Source organism: Sphaeramia orbicularis, chromosome 10 (genome assembly GCF_902148855.1).
Source record: "Sphaeramia orbicularis chromosome 10, fSphaOr1.1, whole genome shotgun sequence".
Taxonomy (NCBI): domain Eukaryota; kingdom Metazoa; phylum Chordata; class Actinopteri; order Kurtiformes; family Apogonidae; genus Sphaeramia; species Sphaeramia orbicularis.
Window position 1 is genome coordinate 4,767,675 of NC_043966.1, and position 27,587 is coordinate 4,795,261.

At 43.9% G+C, this 27,587-nt stretch overlaps 1 protein-coding gene across 1 annotated transcript in view; it reads left to right on the forward strand.

The window, feature by feature from the left end:
• The window catches only part of htr4 (5-hydroxytryptamine receptor 4), a 136,205-nt gene that overhangs the window by 79,722 nt on the left and 28,896 nt on the right, over positions 1-27,587 (forward strand). The window contains exon 6 of the mRNA XM_030145418.1: positions 3,776-4,371. Coding sequence (XP_030001278.1) covers positions 3,776-4,371 — 596 coding nt within the window. The remainder of the gene's footprint in view (positions 1-3,775; positions 4,372-27,587) is intronic.

Sequence of the window (27,587 nt, forward strand, 5' to 3'; positions counted from 1 at the left end):
CTGACGGTAACTGACAGTAACTGATGGTAACCGATGGTAACCGATGGTAACCCTGAGGTCATTATCACTGCTCCTGGTGTTTATTAGTGAATATTACAGATGGATTTGGTGGAAACACTCACCCACGTCTACATTCAACCAACGTCAGCTCAACTTACCGCAGCCACCGACTGACACACACACACACACACACACACACACACACACACACACTCACACACACACACACACACACACACACACACACATGCAGCAGTGTCAGCTCCTCTCTGTGGGTCTCATTAGAGCTGTTGAATATTCTGAACACTGAGTCGACGCTGGCACAAACAACACAAACACACAACACAAACACACAATACAAATGCACAACACCACAGCAGTTCTAAACTCATTTAAACCAATGATGTTAAAGTCAGTTTAGTTCAGGTTCCACATTCAGATCCATCAGATCTAAAGTGGATCAGAACCAGAACAATAAGAACAGAACAACAGATAAATAAGGACGAATGTAAACGACTGTTTGACAGTGAAAAAAGTACAATTATATGATGAAAATGTTTACATCAACAAACTACCCTTTAAAACATGTGACCCATGTGACCCACTGGACCCACTGGACCCATTGGACCCATTGGACCCACTGGAACCACTGGACCCACTGGACCCACTGGACCCATTGGAACCATTAGACCCAATGGAACCATTGGACCCACTGGACCACTGGACCCACTGGACCCACTGGACCCACTGGACCCATTGGAACCATTAGACCCAATGGAACCATTGGACCCACTGGACCACTGGACCCACTGGACCCACTGGACCCATTGGAGCCATTAGACCCAATGGAACCATTGGACCCACTGGACCACTGGACCCACTGGACCCACTGGACCCATTGGACCCATTGGACCCATTGGACCCACTGGAACCACTGGACCCACTGGAACCATTGGACCCACTGGACCCATTGGAACCATTGGATCCACTGGACCACTAGACCCACTGGACCCACTGGATCCATTGGACCCATTGGCGGCCTGGTTCTGGCCCACAGACCACATGTTTGTCACCTGTCCATCATTAACTCATCTATTGTGACTGTGCTGATCTGGTCTGATGGTGGTCTGGTTGACTGGTCTGGTGGTGGTCTGGTTTACTGGTCTGATTGTGATCTGGTTTACTGGTCTGATGGTGGTCTGGTTTACTGGTCTGACGGTGGTCTGGTTTACTGGTCTGATGGTGGTCTGGTTTACTGGTCTCATGGTGGTCTGGTTTACTGGTCTGATAGTGGTCTGGTTTCCTGTGGTCTGATGTGAGTCTTCTTCCTGCCCTAGTCCAGTCCAGTCCTTTTCTTTCCCACAGACTTGAGTCCACATGATAAAAACCCAGAGGGGAGTTGGAGGTGATTAACGGTGACGTGGTCCTCCCTCTGGACCTGAGGGGCGTTCAGGGACCGGGGACAGCGTGAGACACTTTTGAACCCTTCCAGTCCTCAGTCTGTCCTGGACTTAGTTTAGTTCTCGTATTTAAAGAAACATCCTATTTTAATAGAAGTGAACCCCCTCATGGTTCTGGTCCTGATGCTGTGGAGGTCCGTGTCCTCAGATGTTCAGATCTTTCTTGGACTCAACAGATGGACTTAAATCATGTATGCGATGCTGCTCACACATATGGACTGTTTGTGGACTCCCATTACCAGTGTTGAAGAGACTTGAACTCCATGGAGTTGAACTACCTTCATATTTTGTGCTGTGTCCGGTAGCTCAGGTACTTTTTGGGTAATTTTTTCCACTTTTACTTAATTTGCAAACCACTATTTTGGGCAACAACATAAAATGAATGTTTTTTTTTTTTTGATTTATTGTTTGTATATAAATAGTATTTGTCCATTTAACACAGACCGTCCCTTTTTCTTTCCTCCTGAATGTCTTTGAATCATGTCATGACATCACAGCCAACGCTGCCTCTGATTGGCTGGTCCTGGCACCACTCCAATGCTTCGCAGATGTGCGATCATTACTAATGTCATGTGGTCGTCACCACCTTGGACACCCCTCCCACCAGCCCCACCCCCGATAGCCACATGCCACTCCAACCATGTCCATATTTGGTTTCATGTTCACCACATGGACATTCACAATTAAACGCTGAAAATAAAAAAGAAGTGGCTAAAACTATGTTTTCTAGCCATAGTTTTACAAACTCCATTTGTCCAGAGGTAGAAATGGAATTAGTTTGAACGACTGTAGTTTAACCTCCTCAGACCAGGCTATGGCTTTTCTGTCCACATTTGTGGACAAGAGTTTCACAAATTTATACAAAAAAAAGAAAAGAAAACTGTCCACCACGAAAGACATTCCATAAAAATTTTAAAAACTGTATCTGAAAAAACTGTTGCATTATGATGTTTCCAGGCACTTATTTAATAAAAAACAAAAAAAGCTTGTACTTTGCTGACATTTCCTGGGTCTTAAGAGGTTAAAGGTGAAGACACACCAACCCGACTGTCACCAGTAAAGGTACTCCCAACTGATCACTCCATTCCAGTCTCCCAGACATGGAAAAAAAAGCGTGAAGAACACATCAAATCGACTACCTACTCAAACGTATGTTCTTGACTTGCACGAGACTTAAACCTGGAAATGACGGAGCATCTCTGTAGACCCAGAGCTCACTGCCGTCAGTCATTGTTGTCAGCGTTCAGTAGTTCCAGAAGGGTCAGTGTTGCTGTACTTGTTGAACAGATGGTTCGTAATGAGAAGATCCAGGGGTTTTTCAGCTCTAGGGCTTCTATTGGTGGAAGAAGAAAGATGTCACTGGTGAAAACTGAGGAGAAATAGCACTATCGCACATGCTAACAATGCTAATAGTGTTGACTTGATGGAATGAATGGAGTCCATCGTCCACACTGACGGTCACTCCTTCAGATCTGATCTGAGCAGTGAATGGACTTTTATAGAAGACAATAGTGTGCAGTACTTTGGCAGAACTGGATTCACTTGGAAACTTCTCCTTCACTCATTCACTAGTCCGGGTCTATCCCTCCACCAATCAGATTGGTCCGACTGAACAACTGGTAGTGGACGATTACACATGTTGAATCGGCCAAAAAGACTGGACACAGGATTAACGACAACCGACTGAACTGAACGCACCAAACAGACTCATGTGACTGACCTCACCAGACTGACCGATGATGACCGACAGCCGAAAATCGGGTTGGTGTGTCTGCACCTTCACAATATACACCTGCGAAGTAGCTTCAACAGCACTAGCCATTATAACAGGACGAGATTTACTTCTGTTGGTTTTACAATAAAAGTGTCAGAAAGTGTCTTTTTTTCCCAATTCTTTTGCACCTTTTTTCAGGAAGAACTTAATTTTCAATATCTGTCCATTAATTAAGATAATTATATGTAATAAATATTTAAAATGGGTTATATCATATTTATTATATAAGCCCTCTGTAAATGTTCATAACTAAACTGTACGAGTTTATATTTACACCCTTTCCTGTATTTTCCATGTGTTGGTCCATTGTAGTTGTTCTAGATCATTGTGGGTCCATGTTCTTCTTCTTCTTTTTGGTTCTTTCTACTCATTTGGATCCTGTTGATAGTCTGGGTTCACTTCCTGCCTAGTTGTAGACAGAGCCCCTCATTTCACTGACAAAAACATTCATCATCTGATTCAAATGCAGAAGGTGGCACCAGTGACACAGTCGTCCTCAAAGGGTTCCACAGTTCTGACCTGAACCGTTTTGTTTTCGCAGATCGAGCAGCGGAGCCACAGTGAAGGCACTAACTCCACGTCGTGCGTTTTCATGGTCAATAAACCGTACGCGCTGACCTGCTCCGTGGTGGCCTTCTACATCCCCCTGGTCCTCATGGTGCTGGCCTACCAGAGGATCTACGTCACCGCCCGCGCCCACGCCCGCCAGATTAGCATGTTACAGCGAGCGGGCGGTGCCGGCTCCAGCGCCCCCTGTTCTTCTGGAGCCGGGTCGGCGTCGGACTCGGCCGACCACCAGCGGAACCACCGCATGCGGACAGAGACTAAAGCGGCCAAGACGCTGTGCATCATCATGGGCTGCTTCTGCCTCTGCTGGGCGCCGTTCTTCATCACTAACATTGTGGACCCGTTCATCGACTACACGGTGCCGGACCAGCTGTGGGCGGCCTGTCTATGGCTGGGGTACATCAACTCCATGCTCAACCCCATCCTCTACGCCTTCCTCAACAAGTCGTTCCGCCGTGCCTTCCTCATCATCCTGTGCTGTGGGAGGAAGCGGTACCGCCGCCCGTCTATCCTGGGTTCCACCGCCCAGTGCACGGCCACGCAGATCAACGGCTCCACCCACGTCCTCAAGTAAGTCCGGTCCCCCAAAACCCTGCATAAGTCCACCAGAATCCTCCATAAGACCACCAAAGCCCTCCATTAGTCCAACAAAACCCTCCATTAGTCCACCAGAACCCCCCATAAGTCCACCAAAACCCTCCATAGGTCCACCAAAACCCTCCATAAGACCACCAAAGCCCTCCATTAGTCCAACAAAACCCTCCATTAATCCACCAGAACCACCTATAAGTCCACCAAAACCCTCCATAGGTCCACCAAAACCCTCCATAAGACCACCAAAGCCCTCCATTAGTCCAACAAAACCCTCCATTAATCCACCAGAACCACCTATAAGTCCACCAAAACCCTCCATAAGTCCACCAAAACTCTCCATTAATCCACCAAAACCCTCCATAGGTCCACCAAAACCCTCCATAAGTCCACCAAAACCCCCCATAAGTCCACCAAAACCCTCCATAGGTCCACCAAAACCCTCCATAAGTCCACCAGAACCCTCCATTAGTCCACCAAACCCCTATCAAGTCCAACAAAATCCCCCATTAGTCCACCAAAACCCCCCATAAGTCCACCAGAACCCCCCATAAGTCCACCAAAACCCTCCACACGTTCACCAAAACCCTCCATAAGTCCACCGGAACCCTCCATAAGTCCACCAAAACCCCCCATAAGTCCACCAGAGCCCTCCATAAGGCCACCGAAACCCCCTGAAAGTCCACCAAAACCCTCCATTAGTCCACCAGAACCCCCTATAAGTCCACCAAAACCCTCCATAAGTCCAGCAGAATCCCCCATTAGTCCACCAAAACCCTCCATAAGTCCACCAGAACCCCCCATAAGTCCACCAGAACCCCCCATAAGTCCACCAAAACCCCCCATAAGTCCACCAAAACCCTCCATAAGACCACCAAAGCCCTCTATTAGTCCAACAAAATCCTCCATTAGTCCACCAGAACCACCTGTAAGTCCACCAAAACCCTCAATAGGTCCACCAAAACCCTCCATTAGTCCACCAGAACCCCCCATAAGTCCACCAAAACCCCCCATAAGTCCACCAAAATCCTCCATAAGTCCACCAGAACCATCCATTAGTCCACCAAACCCCTATCAAGTCCAACAAAATCCCCCATTAGTCCACCAAAACCCCCCATAAATCCACCAAAACCCTCCATAAGTCCACCGAAACCCCCCATGAGTCCACCAGAACCCCCCATAAGTCCACCAAAACCCCCCATAAGTCCACCAAAACCCCCCATAAGTCCACCAGAACCCTCCATAAGGCCACCGAAACCCCCCGAAAGTCCACCAAAACCCTCCATTAGTCCACCAGAACCCCCTATAAGTCCACCAAAACCCTCCATAAGGCCAGCAGAATCCCTCATTAGTCCACCAAAACCCTCCATAAATCCACCGAAACCCACCATAAGTCCACCAGAACCCCCCATAAGTCCACCAGAACTCCCCCTAAAAGTCCACCAAAACCCTCCATTCTGCACACAACTTCACTGTTTCTCAATTCCCATGTTTTGACATTTAATGACTTGTTTTATTACAAAACTATGGAAACAACGTTCGTATCCAAACAAAGGAAAATACAGGAAGTAAATCAGGTCTGATTTCAGAGGTGTTTGTATGTTTGCCGTACAAAAGGCTGTTAAGTATATATAAAAAAAAATATGTATTTGTGTTACTGGGGTTAAATTATGGAATGACATAAAGATGTGCGATTCATTAGTGGTTTTTAAATCATTGGTTTGTGACGATGTTTTCGAGGGACATAAGCAGAACCGATTATGATTGGTTGAATAAAACTGATTTGTATTTGAATGTAGGCGAGGCGTACAGAAGCGTTTAGCTCAGTGTTTATCAATGGGGCAGGACGGCCCCCCCAGGGGGTGTTGGGACAACAACAGGGGGCGTTTGGAACGAGAAAACTAGGGAGGGGGGCTGACACCAAAAGAGGGGGTGTGCCTTAGTTTGTATGAGTATCAATATCAGCAGCATGTTCTGTCAATGGGAAAGGTTCTCCGCAATAACCTGTTCAGAACATGTCAGTGACACGTTCTCTGTTGGATCGTAAGTCGTGTCATTTTGAACACAAACATGTGGTGGTTTTCTTTGGTGCTTTTATATAAACTACTGACCACACCCACAGTTAAACCACACCTACATTTAAACCACACCCACAGTTAAACCACACCCACAGTTAAACCACACCTACAGTTAAACCGCACCCACAGTTAAACCACACCTACAATTAAACCACACCCACAGTTAAACCACACCTACAGTTAAACCGCACCCACAGTTAAACCACACCTACAGTTAAACCACACCCACAGTTAAACCACACCTACAGTTAAACCACACCCACAGTTAAACCACACCTACAGTTAAACCACACCCACAGTTAAACCACACCTACAGTTAAACCACACCCACAGTTAAACCACACCCACAGTTACTGGTCAAACAGGACTGTGTCCAACAGATTCAACTAAAAGTCCAACATTAAAGGATTAGAACAGTGTTTTTCAACCTTGGGGTCGGGACCCCACGTGGGGTCGCCTGGAATTCATATGGGGTCACCTGAAATTTCTAGTAATTGATAAAAAATTTAGAAAAACGTACTAATAAAACATATATGGTGAGTTGACAGAGATAATCCCAATCCATAAAAGACATGACAAACTGAGTGTGAAACTGCAGCACTGTGGTTCTGTTTATGTGTCAAATGTTCACTGTGGTCAGTTTCAGATGCTGCAGCTCTTTCATAATTCATAGTTTCAGTTCTTGTTTGTTCAGTATTAACTGTCCTCCTTGTAAATCACAGCTGGACTGACTGGACAGATCCTGACCAAGGAAAATCCAATTCTCCCTTTGTGCAGTAATCTACACCTGGATTTACTGCCTGTGTCCATAATAATAGACAGTATATGACAAAATGTCCTCTAAAATTAATGTTTATTTGCAACATAGTATAGCAAACTATTACATAATTAAAAACAAATTAATTTTAGCAAAAAAAATGTCTCTTCTGGGGTCACCAGTCATTTGTAATGTTAAAATGGGGTCACAAGCCAAAAAAGGTTGAAAAACACTGGATTAGAATAAACGCAGACGACACAAATGAACCAAATCCATCTGTTCACTGTGTTCCCGATCTGAACAACATCTACAAAAGAAACAGCTGGACAAATCATTTTATGGAAATGACACCACATGTTTGGACCGGGAGGTTTTAATGCATAAGAATGTTATTTCATAATTCTTAGATACTATTTTCTTATTTTAATAAAATTTGATAAGTGTCATTTTCTTTCTGCACTGACACATAATTGTACTTGAAATAAGACATTTGAACCAATAATGAGTTGAATTGTCTTATTTTTGTGCAGACCTTTTTTACGGTGTACTGTTTCATTTTCATTTTCCTGCCAATTCTCACTGACTCACACACTCACACACATGCACACACACACACACACACACACACACACACACACACACACACAGTGGTCATAAACGGACATTTACTGCCTGTAAATCTGCTTTTCTAGCTCATTACAATCAGGACAGATTGTCGTTTTCTAGCCTCTGCTCCGTTTTCTTCTCTGAAACACTGAAGAAAGTGATGCTGATGTTCTGCAGGTTCTTAAAAACAGCTGATGGGACGGCGTCAGCGGGGAGGGGGTTGGACGGTTCAGGCAGGGGGGTCAACTCATGTTAGTTCAGGTTCTATTTCCAGCCCAATATGATCTAAAGTGGACCGGAACCAGTACAATAATAACTATGAAAAAAGTCTACTTGTATTAAGAAAGTTTTTACATCTACACAGTTTCCTTCAAAATCTGAATAACATGAATAACCTGAGATGTCTGAAGAAAAATAAGTGCAATTTTAACACTATTCTGCCTCAGTTTATATGTAAGTATAAACAGCAGGAGGTTGAGGAGACTATAAATAGACAGTAAAGGTTCAGTTGTGAAGTTAAACAGGTGGAGTATCAGTCATAGATAAGGGTTGACTGTTTGTTTTAGAATAGAATAGAATAGAATAGAATAGAATAGAATAGAATAGAATAGAATAGAACAAAAAGTGCAATCATCCTAGGTGCCATAAAAAAAAGTATAAATAATGCATATAAAAGAGTATAAAACTAAAATATAAAAGAAGAACCCTGACAGCATAAATAGGTTTTTTTTTTTTTTTTTTTTTTTTTTTTTAAAGCAGCATAAAAAAGAGTGTTAGTAGAAGTATAAAAGACTCATAAAACATCATCATATACTCTGGACAACATTCTGCTTTCCACACAATTAATTAATGTCCAGCAGTATTCAGTGCAATCATGGCCCTGGGATAAAAACTGTTTTTAGAAGGGTTGTGCTGGCCTTTAGTGTCCATTTTTCTCCAAAAGAAATCATAGATATTAGGAGGTTATGGTTTTTTTTGAGTCCGAACTCCCAAAAATCCACCATAAACTGATAAAACAGCCCAAATCCATGACAGTGATAATGTTATCATTTGTGGAGTTAAATGCTAATCTGCGTTTGTCGTCGTCTGTTTACGATCGTTGGTTGAAAATGAGGACAAGAAGCAGATGAAAGCGATGATGACGACATGGGTTCAGTCACAGACGTGAACGGAGGCAACGGATCGAAGCTCATTAAGATCTGCAGCCGGAGATTAACACGTCTGAGATACAGGCCAGGACTCAGGGGGGGATGGGGGGGGGGCACATGTGTACGCACAGATCCAGATGTGCAGAGTGTGTTTGTCTGACTCTGGTGAACACACCCACCGATCCTGGGTCAGTCTATCAGCACTACTGAACCTGTGACCTGTGTGTTTTCCCAGGATGCAACAGGTGTTACTCCTTCATTCAGGATCAGACTGGGTTCATGTTTCTCTGATCGACAGACGTTTGTGTGGAATATGGAGTGAAATGTGCTACGTTTATTTAGCATTTTTCTGCTTTTAGAACATGAGAATTTAACGTAAACAGATGAAACCGTAACAGTGACTGGACGACGACGGGAAAATTTACGAATAAACACACGATGGAACACAAGAAAACGAGGATGATGGACAGGACGCAACAAGATGAAAACAACAGAATGAAAAGAACCCAAACAAATCAACAAGATTCCCCCTTACCCCCACCCCTTACCCCTCCCCCTTACCGCTACACCTTACCTGTCCCCCTTACCCCTCCCCCTTACGGCTACACCTTACCCCTCCCCCTTACTCCCACCCCTTACCCCTCCCCCTTACCCCCTCCCCTCCAACTCATTGAGAATTGGTACACCCCTACCCCTTCACGTAAAAACACACAAAATGGGGGGGGGGGTGTCCAAGGGGTGAGGTGGGATTGATCCAAAAACAACACATCCATCCAGAACCAACAGTAGAAATAAGAAGATAGGGTCATTAACGTCCAAGTGTAGATCTGAACAGAGATCTGCTGTGGTTCTAGTTCTATCACAGAAGGAGACGTCTGTAGTAAAAGGAATGGGAGAGTCAGCTGAAGTCCTTTATGTGTGTGTGTGTGTGTGTGTGTGTGTGTGTGTGTGTGTGGGTGGGGGGGGGGGGGGGGGGCACACTAGTATTTATAGGTTCTAATCTGTCTTTGTTGTTGACATGTTGTTGGTTCTATTCTCGTCTTTTCTACACTTTGACACTTTGAATGGTTCCATTTGTGTCCAAACGTTTGCATTCATCTGTAAATGAACATCTTCATCCTCCTCCTCCTCCATCATCATCCTCCATCTCTATGTCATTCAGGAGTCATTGCCTCCTGTCTGTTCCTTTGGGGGAGGGGGGGGGGGGGCAGCTCTAAATATATCGTCTCCAGACTAACTGAAGGTGTTTCCGACTGAGAGCAGACACTTTTACAACAGCGTGACTCACTTTGAGCTGGATCTGAGTCTGGGTTCTGGATGTTCAAATGGGATTTTACCAAAGGTCGTTCTCAGAGATGAAACTGGTGGAAGAAAACCATGGACCATGGACCATGTGGACCATGTGGACCATGGACCATGTGGACATTTTAACAGCTGTTCAATCACTGGAGTCTTTTCTGTCTCAGCTGTACCATATGTCCTCCAAAAAATTACAATCGGACTTTGCGCATTAATAACTTTCAGAATATCTAAATGCTCTTTAAGGATATGAAACTAGAACTCATTTCCTCCATTTTACAGAAAAACCCATTTAATTTGGTTCAGTGTCACAGAAATGTGGGTCTGTGTAAAACATGTCATGGGTTGGTTTCTACTTGGACGTTCTTGGCGTCCATATGAATGAAAATCTGAATGAACTTAACTTCTGTTCATAACATTATATCAGTGGTGTGAACTGGTGTGAGGCTTCCATGAGTTGATAATTTAAGATCTTTCTTTAATCATTCATTTTTGCACCTTATTCAGAAATCTGCTTCCTTTTTGATGTAATTCATTACTCATTTCATTAGCTGTAGATGAATTGAAACAGTCACTTTCAAAACAGATATTTTTGTAATTACAACTTTTTGGAAAGATGTTGGAATAAAAAATAGAACAGATTTTGGGTTTAAATTGCAACAACCTACTCTTCCACTTTTGTTAGGAGATCTTCCTGATGATTTGACAATAAATGAAAAATACATCCTAAAAATTTTTGGTGCTGCAGCAAAAAAAAAACAAACAATCACTCAAAGGTGGCTTCAACTTGAGCCTCCGGTGCTGGAGGACTGGATGAAAGTGGTGGATGAAATTCACAGGATGGAGAGATTTACGTTTATGCTGAGGCTGCAAACTGATGTATACATGAGAAGGTGGAACAGATGGATTAGTTTCTTTAAAGACAGTTAATGTGTGGTTTGTCACATAGTCCTGAGAGTGTCGTTAGAACTGCTGCTCAAATTTGATTATCTAACTTGATTGCTGCTGCATGACTGTAGCCATTATTATTTTACTTTTGGATTGAAACTATTATCTATTGCCAAATGTTGTTTGTTTTGTTTTGTTTATTATGTTTTGTGTAACAAAATGTTACAATAACTAATAAAAACTAGAAGCACTCGGAGAGCGAAGACCTCTGTCAAGGCAGATCAGTGTGCCCCCCCACCACCCCCGATCACCACCAAAATTGAATCATTTGTTCCTTGTGCCAGTATCAACATTTCCTGAAATTTTCATCCAAATCCGTCCATAACTTTTTGAGTTATCCTGCACACAAAACAGACTGACAAACAAACCAACACCGACAAAAACATAACCTCCTAGGTAATTAAGTGTCCAAAAAAAACCCAGATATTTTTGTGCGAGAACACAGTGAACACCTTCGTATTTGTACGGCGTCAACACAACAGGTCTCCTACAAAACTTGGAGGGAAGGGACGTCTGACACGCTTTAGACAGATCCATATTTCTCTGTGGGGTTTTCTGTAAGATGGAGGTAATAAGTGATAGGTTCATGTCCTGAAATAGCATTTAGATTGATTGACTGTGTTTATCAATGTGGAAAGTCCGATTGTAATTTTTTTGGGACATATGGTATAAAAGACAGAAAACTACAGTCTAAAACCCTTGATTATGTGGTGGAATATGTGGGTTTTATGTCATTTATGCAGTTTATCTAATTTTATGTGGATTTTCTTTGGGACAATGTCGACAAGTTTGGAGAACTTGAGGTTTTGGAATTTTTGACAAACTTTTAAAATATTCTAAATGTTCCTTTCCTTCTACTGGTCCATATGTTAATGGTTTTTAACATGTAATTGGTTCCAGATATCAGTCTAGTTCCTATTGATCACAGATAGGAAGTCATATGTGGAAGTGGGCGGAGCATAGAGCAGCAGAGTGCAGTTGGTGAGAGAGAGATGGAAGATTTTTATGACTTTTATTGGTGTTTTATGCCACGTTTCCACTACGTGGAACCGGCTCAACTCGACTCTGGTACCAGGTCCTATTCCTGAGACTGTTTCTATTACAGGATACTACTGACTTTACAGTACCTGAACGTCATAGCGGTGCGGCGCGTTACTTCCATGTCGTCTGCTCAGAGAGTTGCTGATAAACTCACTCGTTGCGTGTTGTCTCGTCAAGCTCATGCTGAATTTTTACGTCTGAACCTCCTGGACAAACCATGGTGTAGTTTTACAGACTGTCATCATGTGGATTAACCTACTGACAGATTTACTGTCAACTTCTGCATCTGTTTTTTGTAAAACTGCAGGTCACATAGACGACTCTGACCAATCAGTGGTCTGCAGTGTTTACACATCACATTTTAGTATCTGGTCCCCAGTCCTGGAACCTCTGTGGAGGTGATACCAAAAAACTAGTACCGGGTACCAGATTCCAGGTCCTTTTTCATAATGGAAACGCAAAAAGGCCGAGCTGAGTCGAGCCGATACCACGTAGTGGAAACGCGGCATTAGTGAGATTTTCGACAGGAAAGGACATGGATATGGAAGTGTGAAAACTTGTATGACGTCTGAATGTGGAGCGGTTGAATAAAGCCGGTCAGTGTGGTGGACGTGAGCAGCTCGGCTTTATCCTCCTCGTCACATTAACACAGACTTACAGTCAGTGTGAGGACACTGAGCTGGGGTTTTCGCTGACGTCGTGTTTCTGAAACCGGTCGGTGCTGAGAAGTAAAAGTGTATTTAATTAGAAGTTCTTCAGTGTCAGAGAAACGAGAGCAGAGGAGAAGGAAAGATGACAGGAAACGAACCAGAGGAGACGCTGGAGGTAATGACCGAACGTAAAGAAGGAAAAGAGGACAGAGCAGGTGAAGAGAAGAGCTGTGGATGGAAGTGTTTGTTCTGGACGTGGGTCTGTGGTTTCTGTTCAGCTGGTTCAGTCTCCACTTCAGAGACGTTTTCCATCATTGATGATGAATCTGCTGTCGACGCCTGCAGCGAGTAGAGAAAACACAGAACACCGAGGAGGTTGAACCCACAGCGACCAAACAGAGGGAAAACAATCAGCCCCACCAGCCGACGTTCAACCATCACATGGAAATGAAATCCCAGTTTATGGAACCACACACGCCTCGTCACAGTCACATGTGGATAAAGAATCATCTATAAGTGAAGAGGGTTTGGACGTCTGGGGTGGAGGAGTCAGGGGGGCGTTTCCATCCGCATTTGACTGACAGCTGGAGGTCACATGGTGATTTTACGGTGCAGAAGTGGTTTTAGACCAAACGTTAAACCAGTCTGTGCAGAACGACCTTTGACACTGAGTACAGAGAACTGCAGAGGTCATTTCTATATATCGAACGTTTCTTAACCCTTAAAGACCCAAATGTCCACCTTTAACCCTTAAAGACCCAAACGTCCCCCTTTAACCCTTAAAGACCCAAATGTCCACCTTTAACCCTTAAAGACCCAAACGTCCCCCTTTAACCCTTAAAGACCCAAACGTCCCCCTTTAACCCTTAAAGACCCAAACGTCCCCCTTTAACCCTTAAAGACCCAAACATCCCCCTTTAACCCTTAAAGACTCTTAAAGACCCAAACATCCACCTTTAACCCTTAAAGACCCAAACATCCACCTTTAACCCTTAAAGACCCAAACATCCACCTTTAACCCTTAAAGACCCAAACGTTTTTATCATTTATATAAAAACAACACAGGTCTGAATACTGCACCTTGTGGGACACCTTCAGTGATCTCAACAAGGTACAATTTGGTATCTTATGCATTTTGATTATTGTTTTTCTCGTATCATTAATAATAATAAAAGTACCAAAGGCAGGTTCTAATGGCACCTAAGTGTGTTTAATATACTCACCCGGACACCGGAGAGTAAAGTGTGTTTAATATACTCACCCGGACACCGGAGAGTAAAGTGTGTTTAATATACTCACCTGGACACCGGAGAGTAAAGTGTGTTTTATATACTCACCTGGACACCAGAGGGTTAAAGTGTGTTTAATATACTCACCTGGACACCAGAGGGTTAAAGTGTGTTTAATATACTCACCTGGACACCGGAGGGTTAAAGTGTGTTTAATATACTCACCTGGACACCGGAGGGTTAAAGTGTGTTTAATATACTCACCTGGACACCGGAGGGTTAAAGTGTGTTATATACTCACCTGGACACCAGAGGGTTAAAGTGTGTTTAATATACTCACCTGGACCCCGGAGGGTTAAAGTGTGTTTAATATACTCACCTGGACACCGGAGGGTTAAAGTGTGTTTAATATACTCACCTGGACACCAGAGGGTTAAAGTGTGTTTAATATACTCACCTGGACACCGGAGGGTTAATGCTAATGTTAGAACAGGTCGGTATTTCCTCTGTTTAATGGAGCTTCACAGCCTTAAAATCACAGTGGAATGTTTGTGCAACACACAGGAAGAAATCTATCACCGACGAGGCACAGAGATCAATTTACTTCACCCACAGGAGCAGAAAATTGACCAGAATACTTTGCAGCTATAAGACATGGAGTTTTGAGCAAAGCAGCATGTGTTGGAGGTTGGAGGAAGCGGTGGGTGTAGAAGGATGGAGGTGTTCCAGACAGTAGATGGAACAGGTGCTGAGGTCCAGGTTTACGAAGCATGCACAGACCTTATCACACTCTGGGTTTAGACACAGAACTAAGAGCACAGCCTCCTCATTATTCACTCAGCTCCTTCCAGGGAATATTACCTTTGGCTGAACATCTGCAGCTGCTGCTCGACCTCCTGCAGATCCGTTTGGTCTGGATCCACCAGCAGAAATAACACTGGGTTAAGCACATGCACAGACCTACGACTGGACAGGCCTGTTTATGGACAAACACACAGAGTAGAAAACACACACATACAAACACACACACACACACACACACACACACACACACACACAAACACACAGTCATATCTGATGACCATGAAAAGATGAAGAACTGTATTTTACACCAGTTATTGACATGGATTGATAGGATTAGTGGATCAACAGGAATTAAACAGTTTAGATCAGTAGATGGTTTAGGGTAAAGGTGGACGTTTGGTGCTTTAAGGGTTAAAGGTGGACGTTTGGTGCTTTAAGGGTTAAAGGTGGACGTTTGGGTCTGTAAGGGTTAAAGGTGGACGTTTGGGTTTTTAAGGGTTAAAGGTGGACGTTTGGGTTTTTAAGGGTTAAAGGTGGACGTTTGGCTTTTTTAAGGGTTAAAGGTGGACGTTTGGGTTTTTAAGGGTTAAAGGTGGACGTTTGGCTTTTTTAAGGGTTAAAGGTGGACGTTTGGGTTTTTAAGGGTTAAAGGTGGACATTTGGGTCTTTAAGGGTTAAAAAAATTCATTAATAAATATGTTGTAAAGTGTAAAATTCTATTAGAGAATACTATATACTGGAACCATACTGGAAACATTGAAATATACTGGATATTATGGGATGGACGCTGCTCAAATCTGCTCTTTTCCTCATTAGGGAAGAAGGTTCAGAGATTTCCAACAGTCAGTGAAGTGTTCACAGGAGGTGTGTGTGTGTGTGTGTGGGGGGGGGGGGATGTAGGTGAAGCAGGAGGCGAGTTCTGAGCTGCACTTTAGGTCCAAGTGTTATTTTATGGTTGTTGGCGAGGACATGGGTGAAGTACCAGTTGGACAGAGTTTGTCCAGTGGAGTCATTAAAAAGAGCAGATTCAGGATCAGTTTAAGGTCCAGGACTGAAGCAGGAACAGGAAGAAGCAGGAGGTGTGTGGAACCACAGCCAGGGACAGATGGACAGGGACATGTGGCGCATTTACATGCAGTTACTTGCAGTTCTGTACATGGGGGTGGGGTCCATAACTAATGCTGCTGTGAAACCACAGCGAGGCTGTCCATCCTTTCATCGTCCACCTCTCTGCTTCTGTTCCTCTATTATTCAGCAGATCTTACACCAAATGTTCCTACCTTCTAACCTGGACCCATTGGACCCCCTCCTCTGCTCTATGCCCTCCCACAAATGCTGGGCCCCGTGAATTTGTCAGGTTTAACCCCCCCTTCACAGCACCCCAGTGCATGGGGATGTTCTTGAATTCTGAGACTGCAACAGATCTGGTCCTGGTTCTGGTTCTGGTCCTGGTCCTGGTTCTGGTTCTTTCTTGTACGTCTTCCAGTCCTCCTGTCCCTCTGACTTCCTGTCCAGTCCTTCTGTTGTCCTGGATGCGTCTCCTTCGTCTCGTGTCCTCTTGTTTGGTCTTGTCGTCCACGTCCTGCTCGGTCCCACACTCACCGTCCCTGTTTGTTTGCGTCCACATTCCTGTGTCTGCGTTTGTTTCTTTGTGTACGTTTGTGTTTGTGTGTCTGGACTAGATTGTGTTGCGGATGTAAACACACTAAACCCTAACAGGAAGCAGCTCTGCGGTTCAGTTCTGCCGATGCGTTCACTCTCCTTCAGCTCCACATGTTCACAAACTGCTTCCTGATGTCAGCGGTAAATACCAAACAGTGACCGCGACGACCACGATGTCCTGAACAGAAGCAGCCAACGGAATAAAACCTGAAAACAGGTCCATCCTTTAAACCAGGGGTCGGACTCATGGAGGTTCAGGTTCCACTCACAGAACAGTTGGATCTAAAAGTAAAATAAGAACAAACATAAAACTATAAATAAGGACAACCACACATTTGTCTGTTTGGTTTAGTGCAAAAAAACAGGAAATCATGAAAAATGAAAATTACTTATATTTTATGTAACCTGGAAAAACAGATCCTACTGAGATTAATGCTGCGTTCCAGGCAACCCGAAACTCATGTTTTTCCATCCTTCTACCAGTGAAAATGCACTGGAATGTCAGTCAAACCTGTGACTTCCCACCCCTGAACTCATACTAGATCCATGGTCTCCCAGTTCCGAGTTCTGACATCACGTAGCAATGGCGTCCCCCCATGGATGTGGTGTTTATGCTGATAGTTTATTAAAACAAGGTATTGCTCTGATGTTATTTATCTGCAAATGTTCTGCATAATCAGAAACTGCTCTAGTGTTAGCTAGTTTTCAGCCCAACAAGTGCAAGAATAAACAAGAAAAGCACTCCATAACTTGTTATCTACTAACTAACAAACTAACTAACTAACAAAGCAAAGTGATCACAATACCTTCTGGTGGAGGTAATTAATACCAAATATGTATCCAAATATACAAATAACATGAAAGGTAGAACAGCTTCTCTTGCCTTATCCGCTGTTTTTCTTCCTCTGCTTCCCTCAAATAAGCAAAGAACAAACACCTTTGGCGACAGAAATGATTGTAAATGAGCAGAACGTACGGTCCACCATGTTGGTTTGTTTATATCTAGCTCCCACAATTCCTTGCGCTCAGGCAGTTTGGCGTGGCTTACCTGGAACATTACAAAGTCGTGAGTCGTAGTTTGAAGTCATGACGTACGGGCTCAAAAACCAGCCTGGAACGCAGCATAAGAACCTGTTTTTCAAGGGAGTCCAGACCAAGAGGCAACAGGAAATCCACCAGACAGTTAGAACGTAGAGGAACGTACAGGACAATGAAACCATGGAGAACAAGTGTAAGTCACAGAGTTAGACCGTAGGACTGAGTTTGGGTTCCAAACATTTAAGGAGATCAGTTCAGTTTTCAGTCTTTTACAAACGTACTCCATGTGTGAGGAGCAGAGGAGACAAATGCCCTTTGACCCAGTTCTGTACGGGTTCTGTACTGGTTCTGTACGGACAAATGGGCCAGAGAGGAACAACTGATCACAGACAATAAGAACAGTGACTGGAGACACAGCTGAAAGTGTCAAGCAGGTAACGTCTGAAAACTACAGCTGATCTGAAGAAAAAAGACAAAAGAATAGTATAACTACTGGAGTCGATAACATTAGACACATTTACAGAGTGGTTCATCAGGAGGAAGAAGAGGAGGAGGAGGAAGAAGAGGAGGAGGAAGAGGAGGAGGAGGAGGAGGAAGAAGAGGAGGAGGAAGATGAGGAGGAGGAAGAGGAAGAAGAGGAGGAGGAAGAGGAGGAGGAAGAGGAAGAAGAGGAGGAGGAGGAAGAAGAGGAGGAGGAAGAGGAGGAGGAAGAGGAAGAAGAGGAGGAGGAAGAGGAGGAGGAAGAGGAAGAAGAGGAGGAGGAAGAGGAGGAGGAAGAGGAAGAAGAGGAGGAGGAAGAGGAAGAAGAGGAGGAGGAAGAGAGGAGAGGGAGAGAGGAGGAAGAAGAGGAGGAGGAAGAGAGAGGAAGAGGAAGAAGAGGAGGAGGAGGAAGAAGAGGAGGAGGAAGAGGAGGAGGAAGAGGAAGAAGGAAGAGGAGGAGGAGGAAGAAGAGGAGGAGGAAGAGAAAGAGGAGGAGGAAGAGGAAGAAGGAAGAGGAAGAAGGAAGAGGAGGAGGAGGAAGAAGAGGAGGAGGAAGAGGAGGAGGAGGAGGAGGAGGAAGAAGAGGAGGAGGAAGAGGAGGAGGAAGAGGAAGAAGGAAGAGGAGGAAGAAGAGGAGGAGGAAGAGGAGGAGGAAGAGGAAGAAGGAAGAGGAGGAAGAAGAGGAGGAGGAAGAGGAGGAGGAAGAGGAAGAAGGAAGAGGAGGAGGAGGAAGAAGAGGAGGAAGAAGGAGGAAGAGAAAGAGGAGGAGGAAGAGGAAGAAGAAGGAGGAGGAGGAGGAGGAAGAAGAGGAGGAGGAGGAGGAAGAAGAGGAGGAGGAAGAGGAAGAAGAAGGAGGAGGAGGAGGAGGAAGAAGAGGAGGAGGAAGAGGAAGAAGGAAGAGGAAGAGGAGGAGGAGGAGGAGGAGGAGGCTGTAGTGAGGCTTTAAATACACCTACATGTGTCTGTTTCGACCTCAGCATGAACTCAACATACAAACGATATGAGTGTCCACAGGGAAACCCAGACCAGGTCCACAGGGAAACCCAGACCAGGTCCACAGGGAAACCCAGACCAGGTCCACAGAGAAACCCAGACCAGGTCCACAGGGAAACCCAGACCAGGTCCTCAAGGAAAACCGGACCAGGTCTCTACACATATGTACATATAAGCAGGGGGCAATTTGTCCCAAAAAAAAAAAAGGAAAAGAAAACGGGGGTGGGGTGGGGGGGGTGTTTTGTTTTGTTTTTTTGTGGGGGGTGGGGGGTGGGGCGTGGGGGGGCAGTTATATATGTGGGGGTCCATAACTAACATAACTAATGCTGGTGTGAAACTAAAGGGAACCTTTCCATCCTTCCATCGTCCACCTCTCTGCTTCTGTTCCTCTATTATTTAGTCGATCTTACACCAAATGTTCCCAGATTCTAACCTGGACCCACTGGACCCCCTCCACTGCTCTTTGCCCCCCCCCCACACACACACACACACAAATGCTGGGCCCCATGAATCTGTCAGGCTTACGGCAGCCCAGTGCATAGTGATGATGGTGAATTCACAGAGTGTCGACAGTCGGGTTCAGGTGAACGTTAGTGTCAGTGATGGAGGATAAAGGAGGAGGGTCCAGGTCTGATCATAGTCCAGTCTATGTGGTCCAGGTAGTGCAGATGTAAGTTAACATTCAGGGTCCACCCCACAAATGTGGACTGGCTGAAGATGGGGTTCAGACTCTGAAATCCGACACCATGTCTTTTGTTTTTGGAGGTGTTCCGTTGGAGGCGGGGCTTGTGGTCCTTCCTGTCCGTCCCTGGTACTGACCAGAACAGCTGTGTCATCAGAATGTTCTGGATGTGGCAGGACTCAGAATGTACTTAAAGTCCACTGTGAACAGGAGGGGAGCCAGGACACGTCCCTGTGGAACCCCAGGGCTGTCCCACAGACACACTTTACCAGGATGATGAATAGTTGGTGGTTTGGGAGACAGAGGACACATTTATCTGTGTCCTTTGGAGTTTTCCTCAGTGGGAGGATGGACAGTTTTGAAGGCACGGGAACAATCCAAGAACATTCTGTTCACGTCAGCGCAGGTTTGTTTTCTTTTGTCATCCTTTGTGATGGTTGTTGTTGTTCTGAGCAAGGTTATAATAATTTTGGATTTTTCATTATAGTTTAGTTTTATTTAGTTTTGACATATTTTTCCTCTATTTCAGTTCGTTTTAATTAGTTTTTAGAGCAGGTTTTCTAGTTTTTATTAGTTTTCTTATTTTCTAAATGCTTAGTTTTAGGGTTTTTTTTGTATTTTTTTTTTATATCTTTTCTCTTCTTCATCATCGTATTCAAATAAATCCCAGACAGGACTCTGCTGCTTTCTCCCATCTTTAGTCTCCATGTTTCCAGGTAGAGTGGGGACCAGAAGACGACTGGAAACCACAAGTGACAGACCCTTAAATATCATATGGTGCCGCTAGCTAAAATTGCTTGAGGGAAATAAATCGATTTTGTATCAATCCAACGTTGACAAAGATGAAAACGAAGGCAATTTTATCCATAATTTTTACATGTTTTAGTTAGTTTTGTAAGCACACAATACAGTTTCAGTTAGTTATCATTTTTTTCTTTTAATTATAATTTTTATTTATTTCAGTTAACGAAAATGTTTTTACAATTCTAGTTTTCGTCATTTCCTCAGTTTTCATTAACCATAATAACCTTGGTTCTGAGCAGATCCAGAACCAGTGAATCTCCCTCCAGTAAACTACACTGAACAAAAATATAAATGCACGACTTTTGTTTTTGCTCCCATTTTTCATGAGCTGAACTGAAAGATCTAAAACTTTTTCTGTGTACACACAAGGTTTATTTCTCTCAAATATTGTTCACAAATCTGTCTAAATTTGTGTTAGTGAACGCTTCTTCTTTGCTGAGATAATCCATCCACCTCACAGGTGTGGCAGATCAAGATGCTGATTAGACAGCTTGATTTTTGCACAGGTGTGCCTTAGGCTGGCCACAATAAAAGGCCACTCCAAAATGTGCAGTTTTATCACACAGCACAATACCACAGATGTCACAAGTTTTGAGGGAATATGCAGTAGTCATGCTGACTTCAGGAATCTCCACCAGAGCTTTTGCCTGTGAATTGAATGTTCATTTCTCTACCATCAGCCATCTCCAAAGCTGTTTCAGAGAATTCATGAAGAAGACTGTGTGAGGAAAATGGTGGTCACACCAAATACTGACTGGTTTTCTGACCCCCCTGGACCACCCAATACAGTAAAAGTGCACATTTTAGAGTGGCCTTTTATTGTGGCCAGCCTAAGGCACACCTGTGCAATAATCCTGCTGTCTAATCAGCATCTGGATCTGCCACACCTGTGAGGTGGATGGATTATCTCAGCAAAGGACAAAGGAGAAGTGCTCACTAACACAGATTTAGACAAATTTATGAACAATATTTGAGAGAAATAGGCCTTTTGTGTACATAGAAAAAGTTTTAGATCTTTGAGTTCAGCTCATGAAAAATGGGAGAAAAAACAAAAGTGGTGCATTTATATTTTTGTTCAGTGTAGTTTAAAGGACTCGTCTCTGGTGTGTCTGAGGTTTCTGCTGCTTTTCCACTCAGTAAACGCTGGTGTTCGTTTCTGGGCTCTGATTGGTTGAAAGTCATCGTGACAACAACACAGTGTGTGTCGTCATGTTGTGACTCAAACACTGAGGTGTGTGTGAATACAGGACATGTTTTTAAATATTCAATATGACGCATCAGGAAGGACAGGATCTGGAAAACTGGACACATTTAAAGGAAGAGAAGTGGATTTCAGACGGTCACATACACACGGGTTTGAACGTTCACTCGTCCACGTCCACAGGTCAGGACTGTCTCCTTCTGTCTGATGATCGTCTGTTGAAACTAACCTTGTTTTTCCTTCTCTCTCCTAATCCTCCCTCCTTCCCTTCCTGCTTCTCCTCCTTTCCTCCTTTCTTCTGTCTTTCCTTCTTTCCTTCCTCCTTCCTTTCCTCCTCCCTCCCTTCCTCCACTGTTTCCTTTTCACCTTGTTCCTCCTTTCTCCATTTCCTTCCATATCTGATCTTTATTCCATTCTTCTTGTTCCTCCTTTCATTCTTCTCTTCATTTCCATCATCCCTTTGATCTCCATCTGTTTTTATTTCACATTGTTTTTTGTTCCTTGTCCATCTTCAAACCTTTTCCTCGAAACTTTCCTTTTAACGTCCTCTTCCTCCTCCTCCCTTTCCTCCTCCTCCTCCTCCTCCTCTTCTTCTTCCTCCTCCTCCTTCTCCTCCTACTTCTCCTCCTCCTCTTCCTCCTCCTCCATCTCCTCCATTTCCTCCTCCTCCTCTTCTTCCTCCTCCTCCTTCTCCTCCTCTTTCTCCTCCTCCTCTTCCTCCTCCTCCCTTTCCTCCTCTTCTTCCTCCTCCTACTTCTCCTCCTCCTACTTCTCCTCCTCCTCTTTCTCCTCCTCCTCTTCTTCCTCCTCCTCTTCTTCCTCCTCCTCTTCCTCCTCCTCCTTTTCCTCCTCCTCCTCCCTTTCCTCCTCCTCCTCCTCCTCCTCTTCTTCTTCCTCCTCCTCCTTCTCCTCCTACTTCTCCTCCTCCTCTTCCTCCTCCTCCATCTCCTCCATTTCCTCCTCCTCCTCTTCTTCCTCCTCCTCCTTCTCCTCCTCTTTCTCCTCCTCCTCTTTCTCCTCCTCCTCTTCCTCCTCCTCCCTTTCCTCCTCTTCTTCCTCCTCCTACTTCTCCTCCTCCTACTTCTCCTCCTCCTCTTCTTCCTCCTCCTCTTCCTCCTCCTCCTTTTCCTCCTCCTCCTCCCTTTCCTCCTCCTCCTCCTCCAGTGGCTGCTCCTCTGCCTCCAAGCTGCTTCTCTGGTTCTGCAACACCAGACCAGTTCCTGTTTAGCTGCTGTTTGTCTCAAAGCTCAATCAAGTGAGTTTCCGTCTTTATAACATTTAGAAACATTTAGGAACTCAGCATGAAAGGATGTTCTCCACCTGTTCTTCTATCTGTTCTCCTACCTGTTCTTCTATCTGTTCTCCACCTGTTCTTCTATCTGTTCTCCTACCTGTTCTTCTATCTGTTCTCCTACCTGTTCTTCTATCTGTTCTCTACCTGTTCTCCTACCTGTTCTTCTATCTGTTCTCCTACCTGTTCTCCTACCTGTTCTTCTACCTGTTCTTCTATCTGTTCTCCTACTTGTTCTTCTATCTGTTCTTCTACCTGTTCACCTACCTGTTCTTCTGCCTGTTCTCATACCTGTTCTCCTACCTGTTCTTCTATCTGTTCTTCTACCTGTTCTCCTACCTGTTCTTCTACCTGTTCTACTACCTGTTCTTCTACCTGTTCTTCTATCTGTTCTCTTACCTGTTCTCCTACCTGTTCTTCTATCTGTTCTCCTACCTGTTCTTCTACCTGTTCTTCTATCTGTTCTCCTACCTGTTCTTCTACCTGTTCTTCTACCTGTTCTTCTATCTGTTCTCCTATCTGTTCTCCTACTTGTTCTTCTATCTGTTCTTCTACCTGTTCTCCTACCTGTTCTTCTATCTGTTCTCCTACCTGTTCTTCTACCTGTTCTCCTACCTGTTCTCCTACCTGTTCTTCTATCTGTTCTCCTACCTGTTCTTCTACCTGTTCTTCTATCTGTTCTCTTACCTGTTCTTCTATCTGTTCTTCTACCTGTTCTTCTATCTGTTCTTCTACCTGTTCTCCTACCTGTTCTTCTACCTGTTCCTCTATCTGTTCTCTTACCTGTTCTTCTATCTGTTCTTCTATCTGTTCTCTTACCTGTTCTTCTACCTGTTCTTCTGCCTGTTCTCCTACCTGTTCACCTACCTGTTCTTCTGCCTGTTCTCATACCTGTTCTCCTACCTGTTCTTCTATCTGTTCTTCTACCTGTTCTCCTACCTATTCTTCTATCTGTTCTCCTACCTGTTCTTCTACCTGTTCTCCTACCTGTTCTTCTACCTGTTTTTCCTACTTGCTGTGTTCTAACTCCAGCAGGTTCCTATAGTTTAATGTTTATCTAACTCTTTTTTTTAACTGTTGTCAAACTATATCATGACTACAGACCAAATACTACAGTATGAGACCATTAGAGAAATGACTGGATATGAAACATTAAACACATATTACATGAACGTCTTTAGGTCATTGCATAGACATTAAATGGACGTCTTTTGGACATTAAGTGGACGTTATTGTATTTGTTAATGTTGGTGTTTTTGTTTCTGAAATAACTCAAATGTTTCTTTTAATGAATCTCCAGCTGAGTCTAAATGTGTCCCTTTCCTTAATTGAATAGAAATCTCTTCTACCCAGTGTTTCTGCAGCGTACTGATCATTCCATGTCCTTTCCTTTTATGTTTTTTTCACTCTTTCAGTCCGTGTCCTCCTGCTGTTTCCTCCGCTTCTATCTGTGTTTTTAAGCCGTGACCTTGAACTGACATTTGTAGACGTTAAACAGCCTCAGTCGGTACAAACAGCAGGACTGAGGTGGGTGACAGAAGGAAACCAGAGGGAATTAGCATAAGGTGGAGGAAAAACAGCATGATGAATGTTAAAGACGTTAACGCCCAAAACAATCTGGATCCAAACCAGAACGATGAATGGATGCAGCAGAAAAACAGACGCTGTTGAAAATGACACCTGATTTAACAGCACATGTTTCAGTCATTCTGGATCATTTTATACATTTACTGGATCCTGCAGCTGCAGTTGGATGAACCCTTTAATCACCTACAGAATAATCTAATAATCTGCACAGGCTCCTACTGATGGCAGAAGGTTTGTCACACAGTTGGATTTTAACTTTTACTAAACGTTTTTTTACATTTCATCAACTTGAACCATAAACAAAAATACCAAATACTCAATAACTGTCATATTTTAACCCTTTAAATGTCATGTTTGTAATAGAAATCATATTTTTTGATGCTTAAAACTGATTAAACATCATCGCTGCACGTGTTCAGTGACACTTTGGACTAATTCCATGGTTTAAAAGTCTCGAACATTTACTTCTATAAACGTCTGTAATTCTCTTTTGTTTTATTTTGTGTGAAGCATCATTTACCCTTTAACCCTTAAACACCCAAACGTCCACCTTTAACTAAGACCCAAACGTCCACCTTTAACCCTTAAAGACCCAAATGTCCACCTTTAACTAAGACCCAAACGTCCACCTTTAACCCTTAAACACCCAAACGTCCACCTTTAACTAAGACCCAAACGTCCACCTTTAACCCTTAAAGACCCAAACGTCCACCTTCGACCTTTAAAGACCCAAACGTCCGCCTTTAACCCTTAAAGACCCAAACGTCCACCTTTAACCCTTAAAGACCCAAATGTCCTCCTTTAACCCTTAAAAACCCAAACGTCCACCTTTAACCCTTAAACACCCAGCCATCCACCTTTAACTATAAAGACCCAAACATCCACCTTTAACCCTTAAAGACCCAAATGTCCTCCTTTAACCCTTAAAGACCCAAACGTTCACCTTTAACCCTTAAAGACCCAAATGTCCACCTTTAACTAAGACCCAAACATCCACCTTTAACTATAAAGACCCAAACGTCCCCCTTTAACCCTTAAAGACCCAAACGTTCACCTTTAACCCTTAAAGACCCAAATGTTCACCTTTAACCCTTAAAGACCCAAACGTTCACCTTTAACCCTTAAAGACCCAAATGTCCACCTTTAACCCTTAAAGACCCAAATGTCCACCTTTAACCCTTAAAGACCCAAACGTTCACCTTTAACCCTTACAGACCCAAACGTCCACCTTTAACTATAAAGACCCAAACGTCCACCTTTAACCCTTACAGACCCAAACATCCACCTTTAACCCTTACAGACCCAAACGTCCACCTTTAACCCTTAAAGACCCAAATGTCCACCTTTAACTAAGACCCAAACATCCACCTTTAACTATAAAGACCCAAACGTCCCCCTTTAACCCTTAAAGACCCAAACGTTCACCTTTAACCCTTAAAGACCCAAATGTTCACCTTTAACCCTTAAAGACCCAAACGTTCACCTTTAACCCTTAAAGACCCAAATGTCCACCTTTAACCCTTAAAGACCCAAATGTCCACCTTTAACCCTTAAAGACCCAAACGTTCACCTTTAACCCTTACAGACCCAAACGTCCACCTTTAACTATAAAGACCCAAACGTCCACCTTTAACCCTTACAGACCCAAACATCCACCTTTAACCCTTACAGACCCAAACGTCCACCTTTAACCCTTAAAGACCCAAACGTCCACCTTTAACCTAAACCATCTACTGATCTAAACTGTTTAATTCCTGTTAATCCATTAATCCTATCAATCCATGTCAATTATTGGTGTCAAATACAGTTCTTCATCTTTTCATGGTCATCAGATATGACCATATTTGGACATTCAGAGGCTCCGTAGTTACCGTGGAAACACCGTCATCTTCTCCAACATTGAGTCCCCAGTCAAACTCATGCAGTTGGATCAGTGCCAGTGGATGGACACACTGGGGTTATGTTCAGTTAATGACAGACTGGACTGAAAAAGACACTGTTTATTCAGTTTGATCTGTTTTTAATAAAATAACCTTTGAATTTAGTCTGAGCTTTAATGAACATCTACAGGATCAGTGAATTAAATCTAGAAAATACAGGATTTACACTGAAACAGATCAAATACAGAGGATAATATTGGAATAAATGAGTTAATAAAGGTTAAATCCATTTAAGAACTAAAGTCTGCTAGAGTCTGTAAGGGTTAATGCAGATCTACATGTTCTAGTTCTACACCTGACTGTGTGGATGCTGGTTTCCAGGCCTGTTCGAGGTCTGTTTCTGTGGATTTCTTCGTTCAAATCCTCCAAACTCCAGTTGTGCTGACGTCCACAAAAACCTCCACATGTTTGAAAACCTGTCGCTGACTTTTTCCGCTGCTCTGCTGTTGTTTTTCTTTCCGTTGTGATTTTCATTTTGTCCTGTCATGGATCCCAGACGCCAGCGTCCGACCGCGGTCTCTGGCCTCAGATCAACCTCAGATCGACCTCGGAGGGTTTCAGACGAGCGCCGGCCTCATCAGCTGCGTGTCCTCAGTTTGGTGCAGATCGCAGCGCCATTTTCAGAGCTATTAGTGAACGAATGTAGTCATAGCTCTTTAAATGGTACTGCTGTATGTAATCAATGAACCAGAGGAGGAGGAGGAGGAGGAAGAGGAGGAAGAGGAGGAGGAGGAGGAAGAGGAGGAGGAGGAGGAAAGGAAGAAGAGGAGGAAGAAGAGGAGGAGGAAAAAGAGGAAGAGGAGGAGGAGGAAGAGGAGGGGGAGGAAGAAAAAGAGGAAGAGGAGGAGGAAGAAGAAGAGGAGGAAGAGGAGGAGGAGGAAAAAGAGGAAGAGGAGGAGGAGGAAGAGGAGGAGGAGGAAAGGAAGAAGAGGAGGAAGAAGAGGAGGAGGAAAAAGA